Raw genomic sequence first — 15624 nt, forward strand, 5'->3', positions numbered from 1 at the left:
CTTCGGGGCGGTCCTTCTGCAGCGACAGAAATGTCCTGCGTTGTCTAATGCAGTAGCCTCCAGGATTGCCGGGTAAAATGATTATTTTAGCCTGCGTATGTCCCGGTGAATATTTTTAGGATAAACCTATCCCACTTACTCCCTGTTTATGTGAAATTCATGTTCACATTTCACCGGGCATCCTGTATTTTTTTTTTTTTAATGGTTAAATAAGATACACTTTAAATTCCAGCCTAGAGAAATATCTTTTTTTTTTTTTTTTTTAGGTTTGGTTAATTCTTTTTTTTTTTTAATTTTATTTTATTATGTTATGTTAATCACCATACATGACATCATTGCTTTTTGATGTAGTGTTCCATGATTCATTATTTTCATATAACACCCAGTGCTCCATTCAATACATGCCCTCTTTAATACCCATCACCAGGCTAACCCATACCCCTACCCCCCTCCCCTCTAGAACCCTCAGTTTGTCCCCGTATTTTTATTTGCTGATCCCACACTTAGCCCCATGTGGCTGCTGAATACTTGAAATGTGACCAGTGGGACTCTGAAGAACTGAATTTCTGATTTTATTTAATTTAAGAAATAAAATAATTTAAGAAAGTAAAAATAATTCCATAAAATTAAAAATTTTCTAAATCTACACAGCTGTGTGCAACCGAGGACTGTCGCATGGGACGGCGTACATTTTGGCGGCTTAACTGGCCAACCCTGACAGCTAGGACGTGGCAGACGAGGGAACAAACCCAGATCCATCCGATCCCCAAGCCCCAGCTCTTCACCAGCAGACCCTGTTCTGCCCGATTTTTCAGCCTTTTGATTAATGTGCCTGCCACCTTTGTCTTTATCCCTTTTCCTTGCACCTGCCCTACATGGGGCTGTTTTTCACCCCTTAGGGACAGGGACGGGAGAAAAGAAGTCTCAGGCCAGTTCATTTTATTTTAGAAATTCCTGTGAATAACGTAGAGCCTGGTAGCTATTAGGATTGTGAACCATTTGCATATTCCTGTCGGAAAACATAGCGCTAGCCCACCCCCGGGCAGTGTTTCTCTGAGAAGTAAAAATCTTTATGAAGGGTGTTTCTTCGATTTGATTTTTCAGCTCTGAGCAAGCTGAGGATCCCCCCCGTGTATCCCACAAGCCAGGTGGAAATTGTCCAGTCCAATGTGGTGTTTGATATTAGCAGCCTCATGCTCTACGGGACCCAGGCCATCCCTGTTCGCCTGAAAATCCTATTGGACCGGCTCTTCAGTGTGCTGAAGCAAGATGAGGTGCTGCAGATCCTGCACGCGTTGGACTGGACCCTCCAGGATTACATCCGGGGATACGTGCTTCAGGTATGGGGAGCACGGCCGCGGTTCTCCTGGAATGTCTTCTCCAATCCACATGCGTGTAACTGGTGTAACCTGGTTGCTCCAGCCCTGGGTGGGCATCCTTTCGTAACGGCTTGAACCCCCACCTGATGTTCTGGGAAGAATCTGGTGCTTTCCTCGATACCGGTGAAACTTCCAGACACGGGAGCATGGACATATTCTGTGATCTGGGTATCACTAAGCCGACTGTCCTACAGTGAAGCCTTGGCCCCGGGTTACTATCCGCAGGCCACCTACGGACACAAGACTGAGGGTTTGGGGGTGAGAGGAGCGTACGTTCCAGAAGCACATTGCAGAAGCTGGCCTTCCTTCCCGGGCTCCATCACCCTGTGATGCGTCTGTGTTCTGGCTCCTGCTTGTTCTCTCTCCCCTCGATTCCCCTTTGGCCTCTTCACGTGTTCTCTGCATCCCTCCCTTGTGCCTTTAGCCCCTTCTCCCTCTCTGTTACCTTGCAGAGTAGTCTTACATCCTTCTAGACCTTGTCATGGAGGTAGGCCCTCGTGTTTCATATCCAGAGGCAAAGAACATAATTTCCTGGGACGAATTACATCATTTCTCTGACGTAGGGAGCAACGACAGCTTTTTTTTTTACCCCTTGACACTCTACTAGAAAATGTCAAAATTTCAATGAAATGGGGGGATGGAATATACTTCCAAGACTAACATGCACTTGAGTCTTACCCCAGGTAGGCCACGTCATCATCAACACAAGCACTTAGTCTTTTATCAGCCTGGACCCTCTTCCAGTAAAATTTCTCAGGGCAGGTGAGTTATCCCCATTTTCCAGTTGAAAAAGCCAGAGGCTCAGAGTGCTTCTGAATCTTGGCCAACGTCATTCAGGTCGTAAGTGGCAGACCCAGGATTCGAACCTGTTTCTTTTTAACTCTGAAGCCCATGATCATCCTGTGGAGGCGCGTTTGCTCACCTCGGGTGCAGGACCCCCAGCAGGCTAGAAGCAACCTTTTATGTAGGGTAGTGTTATGATCTTACATTATGACATAGATCAATATTTAATGATCCTAATAATCTTGCTTTCTAGTGTTAGGATTAAAAATATGGAATCAATTACCTTGAACCTCTAGTGCATCAAAAATTTATGACGTTACATCCCTCATCATCTTCAAAACTCTTCCATGCATTGTGAAAAATCTCAGTAGGCCATCAAATACATGTTCTGTGATAAAATATTTATTGTAGTTTTGGGAAAAGTTAGGCCTTGCTAGAGTTTGAAAGATCTCCAACCCGCCAGTGTAATTACAGCTCTGCTTTGTGAACACGGGCAGTAGATCGATATGGGTTCATTTGTTTTCTGATGTTAGTTGCTGGGGAAGATTATTAACCTTGCAGCAAATAAATACTTGAGCTCTGTCTAGGTCTGACTGCTCCCTCCCTCCTTCTGAGATCAAGAAGTGACTATTGTTCAAACGATACAGATGTTCATTTTATAGTGGGGAAAAGTATGACACCAGATGCAAGACAACCAATTGGTTTGAAGTAAGATGGAAAATAATCATTCAATTTCCCTTCGGCCGGAGTCCTAGCATTTTACTGCTCTCTTTTAGAGCACTGTTTACATTTGTGCAGTTGGTTTTCCGTGTAGGGTTTCTGGCCCAGGAGAGTAGCGTGAGTGGGGGGCTGGCCAGAGGGGGTGTCACCTTCTCATATTCACGTGTGCTAGCGGAGGCCCCGACCGCGTGGCCCCTTCTAGAGAAGAGGGTGCGGAGTAGGAAATTAATTGCGCTTCACGATTCTGGTTTAGGATGCGTCAGGGAAGGTGCTGGATCACTGGAGCATCATGACCAGTGAGGAAGAGGTGGCCACCCTGCAGCAGTTCCTTCGCTTTGGGGAGACCAAGTCCATCGTGGAGCTCATGGCGATCCAAGAGAAGGAGGAGCAGTCCATCGTCCTCCCGCCGGCCGCGGCGAACGTGGACATCAGGGCGTTCATCGAGAGCTGCAACCACAGGAGCGCCAGCCTCCCCGCCCCTGCGGACAAGGGGACCCCCGGCAGCCTGCACCCCTTTGAGAACCTCATAAACAACATGACTCTCATGCTGCCCTTCCAGTTCTTCAACCCCGTGCCCCCCACGCTGATAGGGTCGCTGCCCGAACAGTACGTGCTGGAGCCGGGGCAGGACCAGGGTCAGGAGCCCAAACAGGAGATGCACGGACCCTTCCCCGGCGGCGGCTTCTTAACCTCCAGTCCCGTGTCATTTCAGGCGGAAAAAGAGCCGTGTCTAAACTGCCCGGACACGGTTCCCAAAAAGGAAGACGGCGCCCCTTTGAGTGATTCCAGCCCCTACAACCTTGTCACTAAGCTTGAAAGGACACAGTTGTCCCCCGAGGCCAAAGCGAGGCCCGAGAGGCACAGCCTGGGCGCCAAGAAGGGCCGCGTGTTCTGCACGGCGTGTGAGAAGACCTTCTACGACAAAGGCACGCTCAAGATCCACTACAACGCCGTCCACCTGAAGATCAAGCACAAGTGCACCATCGAAGGGTGCAACATGGTCTTCAGCTCCCTGAGGAGCCGGAACCGCCACAGCGCCAACCCCAACCCCCGGCTGCACATGCCCATGAACAGAAACAACAGGGACAGAGACCTGAGGAACGGCCTGCACCTGGCCGCCTCGGGGGGCTACGAGCGCCCGGGCTTCCCGGCCCCAGACTGCAGGCCCCCCCTGCCTGGCTACGCGGCGTCCGGGGACGACCCGGGGGGCCAGCCGGCCTTCCCGAGCGTGGGGCAAAACGGGGTGCTTTTCCCCAACCTGAAGACGGTCCAGCCGGTCCTTCCTTTCTACCGCAGTCCGGCCACCCCCGCCGAGTTGGCGAACACCCCCGGCGTGCTCCCTTCCCTCCCGCTCCTGTCCTCTTCCATCCCAGAGCAGCTGCTTTCAAACGAAGGCCCGTTCGATGCCCTTCCCAAGAAGAAATCCCGCAAGTCCAGTATGCCCATCAAAATAGAGAAGGAGGCCGCGGGGCTGGCCAGTGACAAGAGGCACGCTCTCAGCTCAGACGAAGACGCGCCCCCGCGGGTGGCCGGGGAGGACGAGCCCGAGGCCCGCAGCCCCCGGTCGTCGGACAGAGCGCCTGGGGCGCGGCACGCACAGTCCGGGGGCCCGGGGGGGCCCCTCCCGGAGGGGGAGAGGGTCTGCCGTCCAGACTCAGGGACGGAGTCGAGTGGAGCCATGAGCAGGACCCCCGAGCGGGCCGCACGGCCCTCAGAGAGGGCGGCTGAGCAGAAGCCGGCCCTGACCGCGGTGCCAAGGGAGTCGGAGGCCGGTGGCCGCGAGCCTCGCCTCGCAGCCGGGACGGAGCCCTGTGTCCCCTTCCCTGACTACATCCACCTGCAGCAGCGGCTGCTGGCGGGCGGGCTCTTCAGCGCTCTGTCCGGCGGAGGAATGGCTTTCCCTTGTTTCGAGGACGCCAGGGAGCCGGAACCCGTGGGTCAGCACGCGTTAGGGAGGCAGAAGGAAGACACTCGCTTCCAGTGTGACATCTGCAAGAAGACCTTCAAAAACGCGTGCGGCGTGAAAATGCACCACAAGAACATGCACGCCAAAGAAACGCACGTGTGCACGGTGGAGGGCTGCAGAGCCACCTTCCCCTCCTGCAGGAGCAGAGACAGGTAAGACGCGTCTTGGCCATCATTTCTTCCAGAGCCGTGATGCCGAAACTCCAGCATGCACCCGAATCTCCGGGAGGGTTGTTGAAAACACATCCTTCTGAGCCCTGCCCGTAGAATTTCTGCTTCCGCGGGTATGGGGTGAGGCCTGAGGGTTTGCGTTTCTGAGTTCCCAGGTGATACCCTCCTGCCATCCCGGGGACCAGGGCTTGAGAAACACTGCTCTCTACATCCGCATGCTGGAATTTTCAGTTCCAGATCTAAACGCATTTGACCACAAAACCTGACCTGAAAGCACATGAGGCTATGGGTTGTCTTGTTTTTTGTTGTTTTTTTTTTTTTAAGTCTCCCTTTGTGTGGATTTTTTAAATTATACATTCAGTGCAGAAATACTTGTGGATTTATTACGGGGACATGAACAAAATATTAGAGTTTATGCGTCACTCTGCCTTTCTAAAGTCTGAGAAACCCTGAATTCAGAAACGTGTCTGACGCAGATGGTTTGGGATAAGGAATTATGAACCAGTCTCACATGAAGGGGGGGTTAAAGCATCACCAAAGACTACAAAGCTTGTCTACTTTTCCATTTTATGATATGAAGCCCATCAAATGAAACGTTTTCTCTTATGTCCAGTTAACCAGCTATATTCGAAGGGAAGAACAACTGTGTGGTTGGAGAATGTTTCATTATTAAGATATCAGAGAAGAGAGGCCCTCATTAGGTTACTTCGGGGGTTGTGATGTTGGTTGAAAGCTTGAGAAGTTTGTGGGTAGGGGGTGTTCATGAGCCCCACACAGCGTCTCGCTGTTTGCCGAGCGCCCAGGCAGAGAGAGTCTGTCATCACTCTGGGACACAGCACTGGCCCAACTGTCTTGTGCTTTTCTTCATGAACTCAAGTCCCATCACCCCAGCCTGGGAAGGGGAGGACACGTATAACCCAGAGGTGACCCCAGGAGGCTTTAGGAGAAGGACTAGCACTGGAAGAAATGCAGTGTGAAATACACCAAATGGTTTGCAGAATAGTAAAATGTTACATTTGCTCAAAGGAGCTTGACTTGAAGCAGTTGGGCAAGAACATCCTCCCATTGAGCAAAGAGGATAGAGCATGGGTGATATTAGTTAAAACTCCTGTTTGTTTTGCTGGCATGTCGAACCAGACCACCAGGGTCCCCGGATTAGCAAAGCTGTCCTTCTCCTTCGTCCTCCAAGAGGAGAGTTTGTTCATCAACGAGCTCTATGTTGAAGAAGAGACAGTCCCATCAATCAGATCATCCTTGATATTTACGATACCATTCTGGCCTACAGTGTGCACTAAATTAGAAGGCATGTTGAATTTAACATTCGCCTTTGTTTTATATTTATTTTTTCATATATTTAATATTTTTTATATTCTGAGCTGTTTGTAGACACAGGTCTTTTCCCCCACCACAGGAAAGCATCTTGAATTCTAAATTTAGACTACTAATTCTGGTGGTCTAGAACTTGGAATTCATTTTACCTAGAACCTGATTAAAATGGCACCATTTTATTTTATTTTATATATTTTGAAGATTTTATTTATTTATTTTCACAGAGCACACAAGCAGGGGGAGCTCAGGCAGAGGGAGAAGCAGAGTCTCCGCGGAGCAGGGAGCCCGATGCGGGGCTCGACCCCAGGACCCTGGGATCATGACCCGAGCTGAAGGCAGGCGCTTAACCCACTGAGCTGTGCAGGCGCCCCAAAATGGCACCATTTTAAAAAGAGCTTTGTGGGCAGGCCTGGGGCCACCACCCTTTCTCCGGGCCAGCGATGAGAACTGTGTTGTCAGGACAGGTGTCTTCCCCTCTTGAAGCTGATGCCAACAGTAGTCAGTAGGACCCCGCAGGAAGGGACTGGGACAATGCCGTGGATGCTTATTTAGCCAAAAAATATTTAAAAACCTTCTGTTAGGTGCTGTGGACAGAGTCCCTGCTCACAAAGGCCAGTCGGGGAGACAGAGCAGTAAATAGGCGTTGACAGTTGACTGCAGCAGCCGCTATAATGGGAGAGAGAGGCTGCTGTGGGCACGTAGTGGGGGCCCCTGCTGAGACTCTTCTGAGAAGTTAGGGCTTCCTGGAGGAAGAGGCATGACTAAACCAGCAGCTCTCAGACGTTTTGGTCTCAGAACCCCTTTTACAAATTCTTAAAACTTCAGGGCCCTCAAGAACTTGTCTATTTGGGTTTATAAGTTATCGATGTTTATTGCATTAGAAACCAAAACAGAAAAAAATTAATATTTATTTCATCACTTAAAATAATAAACCTATCATATGTTAACATACATAACATGAAAAACAAGGGGAAAAAAAAAACGTACATAACATGTCATGAAAAATAACCCCGTTTTCCAGCACAAAAACTCCGTGAGAAGAGTGGCTTTGCCAATCTCTGTAACGTCTGGCTTAGCAGAAAAACAGTTGGTTTCTCACATCGGCTTCTGCCTTCAGCCTGTTCCAATACCACATGTCACGTAGCCTCTGGAAAGCCACGGTAGGCTCATGAAGGAACGACGGTGGAAAAGATCATGTCTGAGTATCACGATGATGAGATGAGTTTTGACTTCAGGGCACCCCTGAAAAAAGCTCAGGGACCACGAGGGGTGCCCAGACCCTACTTTGAGAACCACTGGCCTGACGAGGCCAAAACGGAGGAGGAGGAGGGGGTGGGGATGGGGATGCTCGGCATCAGCAGTCCTGATAGCAACAGGAAGCCTGGCACATGGCCCAGAGGGTTTTGCATTTGTGGTCGTCACTGGTTTTAGGAGACGTGGCACCTCGGGAAATGCCCCTAACCCTCCGGGCTTAAGGAGAAGGTTGGAGGATCCCACAGGTTCGCTTCTGGTGTTCCTGGGGGACTCGGGCCCAGAGCTTTGCTTTGTTGTCTCAGGGACCTTCCTGTGCAAGGTTCCAGTAAACGTGTCTGTCTGACTTTTTTTTCTACCACTTCTGTGCCGGGACGTGCGTGTCAATCCAGTGTCTGGTTTTCTGCCCCTTCTACCCAGAACGCCGACATAATCACAGGGCAGAGCTGCCGTTGATAAGAGTTGTTTGCAGAGTGGGTGATCTGGGAGCACGGCTCTGATTATGTCCGGAGAAAGAATGTGTAAGGGACAGAAGAGAGATGTGGAATAGCAGATTTGATACGTTTTATGAAATAAGATTGAATTTCCGCCCACCCCACCCCACCCCCACTGTGTCTTTGGAGGTTTCAAAGAGAAAACTCGATTCTTAGTTATTTTGGTGGGGGTGTTTTTCACCTGGTGGTCCTGGCAGGCATTCTGATCTGTGCAGGTGGTGGGGGAGGTATTTTCTCTGTTTGGAATCACTTTCCTATCACCTTTAAGCTCATACCCTTGCAGTTAGGGCTATTTTTGCCAGTCCGAAGTCAGCAGGGGATCTCTGAGCACGGCCAACATTGATTGACAAGTTACATCCAAATGATATTGTGTGAGCAGGAATGTGTCATAATGGATACTCATTATCTGCCCTTCAGGAATAATCAGTGGGTAGAAGATTGGTGGTGGGTTCAGTGCTGCATTTGCAAAACTCCTGTCTGGTTTATTGTGAAACGTTGCAATATGAACTGAACTTAAATTCTCTCTCTCTCTCTCTCTCTCTCTCCCACACACACACACACACACACACACACACAAACAATGTCTAGCCAATCACATTTTCTCCCCTGTAGCACTTCTGTGGTCATGTGAGTGTGAATGCTGTAGACCCTGATGCCACATAGAAAATTTTAAATTTTCTAGGAACCACATTAAAGAAGCATAAAAAGACACAGGTGAAATAAGTCTTAATAATGTATTTTGTTTTAGTCAGCCTATCCAGATATTATCATTTCTGTGTATGACGCAGCCGCGTTTCAGGTGCTCACTCGTCCTGTGGGAGTAGCTATCCTACTGGACAGTGCCGCTCTAGAAGGTATTTCTTGGTTTCATTGCAATAAAGTCCTCTGCTTAACCTATGGGGACAAGTGTTCTCTGGGATCCCCTGGTTTCAGGGTCCCAGGGGAATTGACCTAATTGGAGTAGGCTGGCCGTCCTCAGTAGATGAGGTGCGGGAAGTTACGTGTCCGTCGCATGGTATAAATTAAGAAGAACTACATATTCCCAGCTTCCAGACGGCCGGCTTTCCTGGTCAGTGCTAACTTCTGACAGGCAGTGAACAGCCCCGGGCCAGTGTCCACTGGACACACATTTCATCCCATCCCCCCTATGGCCACTCCTTCCACGCCACAAGATTTTTCTGGTATCTGCCTAGTGTCTCCACTCGGAATGATGACTGTCTTTACAACAACAGCCCAAACCACCGCTAACCGTGTTTTCACTCTTGTAGACACAGTTCAAATCTAAACCTCCACCAGAAAGTGTTGACCCAGAAAGCACTCGAGAGCCCCGAAGACCATTTCCATGCAGCTTACCTTCTGAAGGACGTGGCGAAGGAGACCTTCCAGGACGTGGCTTTCACGCAACAAGCCTCCCAGACGTCTGTCATCTTCAAGGGAGCGAGTCGGATGGGCAGCCTGGTTTACCCGATTACCCAAGTCCACGGTGCCGGCCTGGAGAGCTACAACCCCGGGCCGCCAAGCGAGGGCACCGTCTTGGATCTGAGCACTACCTCGAGCATGAAGTCGGAGAGCAGCAACCATTCCTCTTGGGACTCAGACGGGGCCAGCGAGGAGGGCACCGTGCTCATGGAGGACAGCGATGGGAACTGTGACGGGCCGAACCTTGTCCCCGGGGAAGATGAGTACCCCATCTGTGTCCTGATGGAGAAGGCCGACCAGAGCCTCGCCAGCCTGCCTTCTGGGTTGCCCATCACGTGTCACCTCTGCCAAAAGACGTACAGTAATAAAGGGACCTTCAGGGCTCACTACAAAACCGTGCACCTCCGGCAGGCCCACAAATGCAAGATTCCGGGCTGCAACACCACGTTCTCATCTGTCCGCAGCCGGAACAGACACAGCCAGAATCCCAACCTGCACAAAAGCCTGGCCTCCTCTCCCGGTCATCTATAGTGACAAGAGGGCGGACCGAGTCCGTGAGGAGAAGCGTTTACCCTAATTCAGGAACAATAAGGGCTCTCATTGTGTTTAATAACGTTTGAGGCAAGCCGGGCAAAAGGTCTTGGAGTTGACTTTCTCGTCTTGTGCGGCGGGATGAGCAAAAGACAAGCCTTGTAGGAAGTCAACTTTAGGGGGCAGCCCTTCCTATTATTTTTCTTAGCCCCAGGGGGTTTTTCCCTGACATAACAAACACTGGCAGAAACACGGTTTTTTCCCACATTTGTTTACACATTCCCCGGGAGCGCGCCAGGTCTGCAAATTGACCAGGGGGCCCAGGACCTTGGGGCAGCTTGAAGTGAAGGGTCAGCTGAGTGTCCCGGGGAAGCAGACGGCCACCGCGGGTGAGGAGCCAGGCCCCAAGATCACATTTTTTCAGTTCCTGCTTTTAATGAGTCTGAAATCCAGACTCGGGGTTGGGAGTATGGCTTTTTGAGACTGTGCCTCCGTTTGGAGAGGAGAGTTGCTTTTACTTTGTGTCTTCCCCTTCGGGGGTCTCATGGACCTTCAAGGAGCCCCCAGAGGAGGCAGGTGGGTTTCCAGCACGCAGGAACAAAGATGTTACGAGGATGTCTGTGCTCGCTGTGTGGCAAGCGTTCAGGAAACATAGTGGTCTTCAATTTAATTTAAAATGACTTTGGTAATATTTAATTTGTGTTTGTTACGTGAGTCATTGGGGTGAGTGCAGACGTGCCGCAATGTGACCTCTGGGTCTCTGCTCGAGGACAGAGCGAGGGCCGGCCTCAACTTGAGAGCGGCTGCCCGTTTCCATTCGGTGAACCTCGGAGTCTGGTCATTTCGGGCCCCTGTGGAAGGAGTGCAGGACCATCTGTAAATACTCGGCCGAAGCGTTTAGAGAACGCGGTTCTGATCTTCAGTATCACTGGGTCCCTCAGCCCTCATCCTTTTATAAATGTGTAAGGTTAGGAACATTCCAATGTACACGGTAGAAGAAGAGTAGGGCAGGACTGCCATACCATACGTCTTAATATTTAACTTATTCTGAAATATATTCCACACCATGGTACACATTTGCTATTGTAAAAAGGGAAGTTTCATCGGTCCTGTGAAAAGAGACCATCTCTTGAAATTCGGCATTTACGGTACTCGGGAGGGAGAAATTGACTTCTCGTTAAGACTTCAGGTGAACCGTCTTTTAAACTTACAGTGGATTTAAGTAATGAAAAACATCCTCAAAGAGAATTGGGGGTTATAAGAGAGATGATTCCTCCGGCCCAAGGGTGAAAAAAGCCAACAACCTGTTATGGATTGTTTCAGCGTTTTGTTTTTTTTTAATAAATGTGACGACACTTGGTCTTGGCTTAAAGTAAAGATGTATCTTTCCACTGTTTTGTTACCCAGCTGTTTATTATTCCAGTTTCCCCAAAGTGGAACGATTTGTATACAAATGAGTTTTCTATGATTTAATAAAAATGTATGCCACACGTTTTTGTTTAAAGAGGCCAACATTCGGAAGACCGGTTTTGTCAGACGCCCGGCGTGGTGCGAGCACACCGCGGTCCTTCACACGCACACACACGCGCTCGCAGGAATTTACGGAGCTGGAAGCCCGGGGTGGGCGGGTGGGCACAGAACAGCATCGGTAAGTACGGCCACGTGGAAACAGGGAGGGCAGGTTTTAATATGTTCCAGAGGTGGGGAGTGGCTACTTGATGGGGAGGAGGGGCTGGCCATCAATTTATTATTAAGAAAAATACAAAACAAAGCGATTGTTGAAAAAATACTGTGCTGTCAAAGATAAGTGTTCCAGGCGGTGCTGGAAGTCGAATGCAGTGAGCGATTTCTGCTGTTTTGTTTCTTAAACGTGCAGGGTTTTGGGGGGTTTTTTTAAAGATTTTATTGTATTTATTTGAGAGAGAGAGTGAGGGAGAGCACATGAGCATGGGGAGGGGTGGAGGGAGAGGGAGAAGCAGGCTCCCCGATGAGTGGGGACCCTGATGCGGAACTCGATCCCAGGACCCTGAGATCATGACCTGAGCCGAAGGCAGATTAAGTAACTGACTGAGCCACCCAGGTGCCCAGTGGCAGGGGTTTTTTTTAAGCCACTTTTTATAATTGATCTTTTAACTTCCTCACCTCTTTTACCTGCCCTTCCAATACACAGATAAAAGCATGATCCCCTTGAAGGAAAAATAAAATAAGAGGAAAACAGAGAGGGAGACACACATAAGAGACTCTTCACTCTAGGGAGCAAAGCGGGGGTCGCTGGAGGGGAGGGGGGGGTCAGTGGGGGGATGGGCTCACTGGGGGATGGGCGTTAAGGAGGGCACGTGATGGAATGAGCACTGGGTGTTCTATGTAACTGATGAATCCCTGAACTCTACCTCTGAAACTAATAATACATGTTAATTACATTGAATTTAAATAATTAAAAAAAAAAAACAGAAAAAGCATGATCCCCTCTACCCTCCAGCCCCCCTGTCAGGGGAGGTCCATGTCCCTGCTTCTTGGAGGGCTGAGAGGCGGAGGCGACCAGAGGGGGACGTCCTCACCCTGCGGCACCTGGGCCCGCCCGCTCTTCTAGGCCAGGCTGCCTCCTGCCCGTATGGCCGCTGTAGCCTCCTAGCTGGTCTGTCGTGCCCGTGCTCGCCTCCTAGAGCAGCCGGAGTGGTCCTTCTAAGATGTAACCAGGTCACGTGGCGCCCCAGCTCAGAGCCCCGCAGTGGCTGCCGTTAGCAGTTAGGATAAAATCCAGAGACTCTCAAGGTCAACGAGGTCGTACACCGCCCTCCCGCCCCTGCGACTTTGCCCTCCTCTTGCCCGCTCGCCTTTCATGACCACCTCTGTGGGCTTTCTCTTCCCTCGTGGCAGCTATAGGAGCTGACTCACTTCCTGCTCTCAGAATTGGCTGGGAACCCTTCAGGGTCTCCCCCACTGGGCACCACCCCCCTGCCGATTTGTCTGTCTTCACGCCTGTCCTCCCGGGGTCTCCTCTGTCCCGACTCTGCTGTCAGACCCCCCCCCCGGGGTCTCCTTAGGCTGCACACTGCTCCCTGAGGCATCTGGGTCCCCTAGCTCAGCCTTTCTGATTCCACGGGCTTGTGCCTGTGGGTGGCTGCGTTCGTCTGAATCCCCCAAGAAGTGGATGCCAAAAGGACTCAACGTGCAAGGGTTTTATTAAGAGAGAAAATACTATTGGAAACAGGAAGGGAGCTGGGGAAGGCGCGGGGAGCTGGCAGACGCAGGGCAGGTCTGACCCCCGAGGGAAGGACAGAGGGAGGGAAGGTTGGGTGAAAGAATCCAAGGCTGCCATATAGTTTGCGGAGGGGTCAGCAAGGGCCCTGCGGAGGCTCTGGCCGGGGTCAGCTGTCAGAGCAGCCCCCCATCTCCCCGGAGTGGGTTCCCTGGGAATTAACCCCTGCCACACTCAGTCTGGCTGTGAGCAGCCTGCGGGAGCCCAGTACCTGGAGCCCTGGGCCCAATCCTACCTTACTGAAGTCCCTGCGTTCTGTTCAAGGTGCATTCAAACCTGTATTTTTCTCTGGACTCAAAAGTAGTGTTCCTGCTCTTTCTGAAGGCTGATGCCCTCACTCACCCCGCCGGCTGCCTCAAGGATGGTGTCCCACCCCCTCTCCCCTCTCCCATCCTCATCCACCCCATCCTTTCTACCACTTCCATCTCTAACTTGTGACTCTTGCAAGTCTCTCTCGTCTTAATGATTGAAAGAAAGAAAAAATAGCTCTCTGGACCCCATGCCCCTTGTGGTGACTCTTCTTCCCTTCTCTGTGGATAGCTGAGGTCCTTAGGATAGTAGATTTACCTCTCCGCAGACAGGCCGTATCCACAGGACACGCGTGGCCCTGTGGTGCACCCTGGTCCCTCCTCACGCTCATGCTCTCTGGGACGTCTCATTCATCCCCACGACTCCAACCATCTGTAGGCTACGCCTCCGGAGCTGCCCTCTTGACCAGCAGATGCCCCCTGGATATCACAGAATCATCCACAACACCCCTGTCCAGCTCCACTGGGGCTGAACCCAATTTGTCATCCCCCCACCAATCAAACGTTTTCCTCCTTTTGTTTCCTTGGATTGAGGTTCGAGGGAGCAGCGCCATTACCCGGCCGACCCACACCGAGGCTCAAAGGGCACAGTGCATGAAAAGCGCCCAGCACAGTGCCTGGCACATAAGCGCTCACCACACGCTGGCTGTAAGCACCTTCGCCATCGTCATCTTCATCATCATCACCACCACGACCCTGGACTTTTCTTCATCCCACTCCCAGCAGCAACCACCAGTCACCAAACTCCAACGAGTCTGCCTGCTGGCAAATGCCCTCAGATCCTCCCCCTTTTTCATGCTAGCGGCCGGTGTCCGTCCAACAAGGAAGGTCCTCTATGTCCCCCTTCCCCAAGAGCGGTGTAGCAGCCTCCCGCTGTCCATGATCCCTCAGACCCACCCGCCCCACAGCAGCCCCAGGGAGCTCCATCACGGCACAGGGCGGACTGCCCCCCACCCTCCAGGTGCTTCCCGCTGCCCCCGTGAGGGTGGGACCCCGCTAGGCTGGCCTCAGCCCAGCTGACCCCTGCGGTTGCCCCACAGGCCCGGGCTTGTGTGTCCCCAAGGCTCTGCATCTGTCGCTTTCTCTCCAGGAGCCACCTCTCCAGTCTCTGACCCCTAACCCTCCGTCCTCCTCTGAGACCCAGGTCACGGGCCCTCCCTTCCAGGAAGCCCCTGGTGACCTCCCTCTCCTTCTCTCTCAGCGAGGAGTGAAGCGAGTCCTTCTGGGCACCCGTGTGTTCTCGGGGCTTTGCTCACGGCTGTGCTTTACCCCACCCCCAGCCCTCATTTAGCAGCTCTGCTGTCAGCATTCACCCCTCACCAAGGGGCCTCCAGCTGCCAGTCAACAGATTGATCCAGAACCCACCTACTATGCACCAGGCGCAGCTGAGCACACTGTGCTGAATGCAGTAGACACGGTGCGTGCCCCTATGGCATTTAGAGCAAGGGGGCAGGTATTAAACCTAAATAAATAATAAATAAATAAAGGGGGGCAGGTATTAAACCTAAATAAATAATAAATAAAGGGGGGCAGGGATTAAACCTAAATAAATAAATAAATAAACTTAAATAAATAAAAATTATAGAAGCTTAATTTCCAGAAGAGAGAGGTCTCTATCTCCGATTTCTCTTGCTAGCACCCCTCCTGGTCAGGCCTGAGGGCACAGGGTCGTGACCTCCCCATGACCTCTCCACCTCAAGGTTGGGCACTCTGGGTCTCCCTTCCGGCCGGGTGGCTACATAAACGTAACTGTCGATTGCCAGCACATTGCTAAACCTTCAGCCTTGTGGGGTCATCCTTCTGTTTATATTCAAATTAAATAACCTGAAACTTCCCCCTCCCCACCCACCACCCCCGCTCTTAAGAAGACTGACCTCGGTGATCACTTTCTCCATCAACCTCTGAACAAGAGAAAGGCATGAGCCTCCCCGATGCTGAGCGCATACTTGCAAATCAACACAAGTTCAGCTGACAGCTGAAAACTGGCTTTTTCGCCCTAATCACAGGGATCTGAT

General features: G+C 51.2%; 1 protein-coding gene across 10 annotated transcripts in view; it reads left to right on the forward strand.

The window, feature by feature from the left end:
• The window catches only part of BNC1 (basonuclin zinc finger protein 1), a 163125-nt gene extending 151593 nt beyond the window's left edge, over positions 1-11532 (forward strand). For all 10 annotated transcript variants that reach the window (XM_078078815.1, XM_078078820.1, XM_078078813.1 and 7 more), the window contains 3 exons: positions 1105-1340; positions 3136-5000; positions 9361-11532. In XM_078078815.1, the coding sequence (XP_077934941.1) occupies positions 1105-1340; positions 3136-5000; positions 9361-10042 (2783 nt within the window). In that variant the 3' untranslated portion in view covers positions 10043-11532. The remainder of the gene's footprint in view (positions 1-1104; positions 1341-3135; positions 5001-9360) is intronic.
• The last annotated feature ends 4092 nt before the right edge of the window (positions 11533-15624 follow it).

The sequence above is a fragment of the Halichoerus grypus genome, chromosome 8, assembly GCF_964656455.1.
Source record: "Halichoerus grypus chromosome 8, mHalGry1.hap1.1, whole genome shotgun sequence".
Lineage (NCBI taxonomy): Eukaryota > Metazoa > Chordata > Mammalia > Carnivora > Phocidae > Halichoerus > Halichoerus grypus.